A 5,326-nucleotide genomic window follows, 5' to 3' on the forward strand; every position below is an offset into this window, starting at 1 on the left:
AAAGAATCCAGAACAAGAATAAACTACAAAAGCAGAAACACTCTAATTGTTTCTAGTAAAAGAAACCAAATTGAATCAAGAGAAATGAGACTCCTAGTGGATTTTGAATCAGCATTTTACAACTTCTCTGGATTACTGGAAAAGCTTCCTGACGGGATAAGGAGGAATCTATGCCATTTACTAAAAGAAAAAGAGGACCATAGATGCCAGCTATGCACCTCAGAAATGTCTGAAGAAAGCAACAATGCTGAAGACCCCACCCACGTGGGAAAAGAAGTGGATGAGACATCTGAGTCATCCATCAACATTATTGTTGAATAACGTAAGAGCTTACATCACAAAAGCACCAATAATGTAGTTGGTGCGAACTAAGTGCTCAGTGACGCATGCAATGACGTCACAAGAAGGTAAGGATGGGATTTGTCCATCAGACCCAACCATTATAAATAGATTGCTAAGTCATTTGAAGGAGTATCAGAAATCAGAAAGCAGGAAGCTTAGAGTACTCACAGGCCAAGAGGGCAAAGAGGAAGTAGCTGAGGCGATTCTGGAGTCTGATCAACTAGAAAAATCATTCTAAAAAACTCCCCTCTGGAGTTAATTTGTAAAAACTCCCCTCTGGAGAAATACCTATTGTAAAATAGCATTAAATAAAAGTTCATCTCCAGAAAGGTACATCCTTATCTTAATCTTTTTATGAATTATTTAGAAGATTTGGAAATAACTGAAGAATCTGATTATTACAAAATAACTGCTTTACTTGATAATGAAAAACAAGCTATTTTAAAATCAGAGCTAGATCTCAAAGCAAATGAGAATTTTAAACAAAGCTTTTTAAAAGAAATTTTTAATAGAAAAAACATAATATATTATGGAAAAATGCAGTTTGAAGCACCTGTAAAAATAGAATCTGCTAATGGAGAACTTGAAATAGCTCTAATAGATGAAGAACAAATAAACGAACAAATAAAGAAAATTAAAGATCAACAAAAAAGATCTAAGATTGGATGGATTCATATTAGTACTATCCAAGTTTTAGTAAAATCAACATATATGAAAGGAATTAATTCACCAATAAGTTTAGCAATTTGTGATAAAAGAATTATTGATCCCACAGATCAAATAATTGGAATTATTCATGGAAATTTGGCAAATGTAAATGTTAAATTTAATACCCATATTGGATATGCCATCCCCTTATCAACAAAGAATTTTGATAGATCCATAAGCTTAGCTTATAAGTTTCATAGACAAAGTTTAATGGAACAAAACGACGAACCTTTTTCAATTACATATGCAATAAACTATGCATTAACCAATAGTCATCATAGTATAGAATTTAAAAACAAAGAAGGAATTTATATTGATGATTTATTCCAAAAGGTTGTTAAAACTGAAACACCAAAACGCAAGCCTATTGAAAAACCAGTTTTATTATTAAGAGAACCATCAAGAAAATCGTGTTCCTCTAGTTTTAGAATAAGAGAATCTAAAATCAATAGTCCTTTAAGTCTATCCCATTTAAAAAATGATGACAAAGATTCTGAAATAAGAGAATTAACAAAAAAGATTGAAACTTTAAATGAAACTTTAAAAAATAAGCTATGACAATAAATAAAGAAGAAATATATGTGTCTTATCAAAATAAGAAACAAGAACTCTTTGAAAGAGAAAATCATTTAACATATTTAAGGTTTTCTGAAATAAATCAAAGAGCTTTCGAAGCTCTAGTATTACTTTATAATAATCTGAAAAAAGAAGTCGAAAATCTGGAAAGAATAATAGAATCTTTAGAAAATAACAATGAAGCTATGGCAGAAGATGCAGAAATTTTAATATGAAAGATTTTCAAAAAAGTCTTATTTCTTTAAAAACAATTAAAAGAAATATGAAAACAAGAATAATGGCTATAACCATGAAAATAAAAAATTTGACAACTGAATCTTCAGATTTAGAAGCAGAAATCAAAAGGGTAAATAAAAAGATAATTAAAACAAGAAAATTAATACAACGTTTTAAAACTAAAAAATCAGTCAAAAATCTAAAAGAAAATATCAAGAATAAACAGATTTATCGTGCTCGTAGATTGCATTATCTTCACATACAAAATATGATTGCATTACAAGCTTTTGAATCAAGAATACATGTTCAAAATATTCAAGTTATACAACCTCTACAGGTTGAACCCCTAGAACAAATACAAATTGAATCTGAACAAGAATTACAAGTACCTTTATCACCTTTACAAAATCCCATAATCTAAAAAAAACATATAAAATGCCCGGTTTAGCAAATCAAACATTACAAGATTTAAAAAATGATTTAGATCTTCAGAAAAGTCAAAAAAGATATTATGAAGTAAGATTACAGAATAGTAATATTTACACAAGAAATAGAGAAGAAGTAGAACAATTCTGCAAAAATTGTATAGAATGTATAACAAAAGAAATAGAAAAGTTGTTAAAAGAAATAGAAGAATTTAATAATGCAAACCCAACCCAAGAAAGATATTTTAAAAATTAAATTTTCTAATATGAGCAAAATAGAATTTTTATTTGCAAAAATTAAAACAGAAATTTTAAATGGTAATGAAAAAATTGGTATCAGAGCCAAGATAACGATCAAGGGTAACACTTTCCCTTTAAGCAACACTTTTTCAAATGCCAAATGGCTACAAATAATTGGTCGTGGTCACCTTAGTCACCACAAAACATGGCCACCACAGAAGGCACCTTCTAAGTAACAATACAAATTATGATGAGAATTGACAATGTAATTTAACTTTCAATCTTAGTCAAGAAACATGTCACAATCAGATTTGGTTTGAAACGGAAGAAAATGTCAAACGAGCATGTCAAGTTTTCTTATGAACGATCATGGTCACGGACATTGAATTGTATATACAACGTATATAATTATTTTTTTAACCAAATTTAATTAAATTGGTGCAAAATTCAGCAAAAAAATGCATACATATAGCACACAAATTTTCGAAACATAACACATAAAATTTTGTACATAATACAAATTTATCGATAAAACATGTAAATCTTTGCATATAACACACAAATCTTTACACATAGTATAAATTTTAATTGCGAATGTATTTTATTAGTTAGGTGAGTCGATATTTTAGATATGTAGTCTTCCAAAAATTTTTACATTGCACATAAAAAATTCTATGTTATACAATAAAATTTTTGTGTTGCTCATCACAAAAATTTGTGTTGAGTGTTAATATTAAAAATTGTTGTATTTTATACTAAAATTTGTGTGCTGTGTATCAAAATTTATACGATGTACTTTAAAATTTTTGTATTCTAGTGTTCTAAATATTTATAAGATAAGAAGAATATGAAGACCACGAGGACGATGATAATGATAACAAAAGAAAATGAGAAGGAAAAAAGGATAACAAAAAAATTAAACAACAACAACATCAAAAACAAGGAGCGGTGGCGATAGCGACAATGACGACGGCGATGGCAACAATGATGAAGACAATAACGTTGAAGGAAAAAGAAACATAAAAAGAAGAAGAAGAAGCAGCAATACTCATTAAAGTAGAGAGAAGTGTCGCACGAATAGTTTTTATTTTTAAATAACTTAATTAAACTTGGTTACTCAAAACTCACAAAACTTAAATACCTAGCATTTTTTTTAATTTTAACAAGAACTAGCATTTTATGATGAGTTGATTGTTCTACGGGATGAGTATATTTAACTTGAGTACATAATAAAAATAGATTGATTCTAGATATAGATAAGAATATAAGTTTGAACATTACAAAAAAAATACTGAGTACTGTTGAATTTAATATCACACATTAGTATCGGTCAAATTATTACTGATGGATTTTCGTTTTCGACAATAAATTCACCGGTAATAGTTAAAGAAAAAATGAGAAAAATAAGTGTGAAATGTAGTGTAAAATTTACCGGCAGAAAAATTTATCGGTAAACCTATTTTAGTGGAATGCTGCGTTTTAGTGACCGTAATGCGTTATCATCGGATTTATCGTCGATAAATCCAATGGTAAGGAGCCTTAAAATTCAAAGCGCGAACTCCGTCCCCTTTTATTTCGAAATCTCATCTCTCTACTCATCTCCTCTTCTTGTCGCTCCATCAGCACCACCTCCGTCTCCCTCCTCTTGTTGCACTATCCTTTCTCCGCAACGAGAGAGTTCACTACAAAAAAATAAGATTAAAATGGCATTAATTTTATGGCGGTTTTATAGAAACGTCATTTTTTCGGTAATTTCGGCATCTTACCTTCTGCCAGAATATTTGTAGTTTTTGTGGCAGTTTTAGTCTGTTGTGGCGGCCACTATCATTTTTCTTTTGTTGTATTCGACTATACCAAAGACTTAGAGTGATTAGCGTGGTTTCTCAATAAAAAGGAGAATGACGAACCCTAATTCCTTGTCTCTGTCATTCATCTCCTCGCTGCCGCTCATCCTCTCGTCGCAATTCATATCCTTGCCGTTGCAAGAAACGTCATTGTTGCCTTCAGCAAGTTTTCGATATGGTTCTCGATCTGGCCTCGATCTGATGGTTTGTCGCGGCCGCTTATTTCACCGCCATCTTTCATCTCCTCGCCATCACTCATCCCCTCTCCATATCAAGCAACATCATGTTGTTGCCTTCAATGAGGTTCTGGCTTGGATCTGAAGGTTAGTCATCGCCGCACCTTTGCTTCGTGAAAAATCTGCACCGCCTCGCCACCGTGACGAGAAGTCTGCTACGTTGCTGGCCACCTTATCCATTTCAAGTAAGTTGGCTGTTTCTACCATTAATGTAGATTTTGCTGTGAAATTAGTTTTAATATATGTTTTATGAATAAATTGACTAAATATCTCTGAATTTGAGGTTTTGAGTTTAAATTATGTTCTCGTAAAATTAGGTTTAGGATTTGAAATTGATTATTGTGAAATTGGGTTTAGAATTTAGATTTTATTACTTTAAGATTTTGTAACAACTCAATTAATTATTTAATATTATTGATCATAATATGATAATAAAGTATGTTATTTCATTGTATGTATATTAATTATAAATTTAATATAAAAACAAAAATAATTTACTCTAGGAATACGACTTTAGTTATTTGAAAAAATTGATGAATTTTTATGTAAGGATATCAAACAAAAATAGTTCTATTAAAAAAATTAGTATAAGACCTCAAATATAAACATAAGAATTTGATTATAATACTAGTATATTTATTATTTGCTATGTGTGTATTTTTGATAAATTATTTTTGTTATTTAATCTATAAATTATAAAATTAAAATAAAACTTTTTTTTAACTATAATTTCTAGCTG

General features: G+C 29.8%; 1 protein-coding gene across 1 annotated transcript in view; it reads right to left on the minus strand.

The window, feature by feature from the left end:
- LOC107492577 (uncharacterized) overlaps positions 1-4,610 on the minus strand; it is a 12,735-nt gene extending 8,125 nt beyond the window's left edge. The window contains exon 1 of the mRNA XM_016113617.3: positions 4,498-4,610. Coding sequence (XP_015969103.1) covers positions 4,498-4,610 — 113 coding nt within the window. The remainder of the gene's footprint in view (positions 1-4,497) is intronic.
- Between the last annotated feature and the right edge of the window lie 716 nt (positions 4,611-5,326).

This window comes from Arachis duranensis, chromosome 6 (assembly GCF_000817695.3).
Source record: "Arachis duranensis cultivar V14167 chromosome 6, aradu.V14167.gnm2.J7QH, whole genome shotgun sequence".
Lineage (NCBI taxonomy): Eukaryota > Viridiplantae > Streptophyta > Magnoliopsida > Fabales > Fabaceae > Arachis > Arachis duranensis.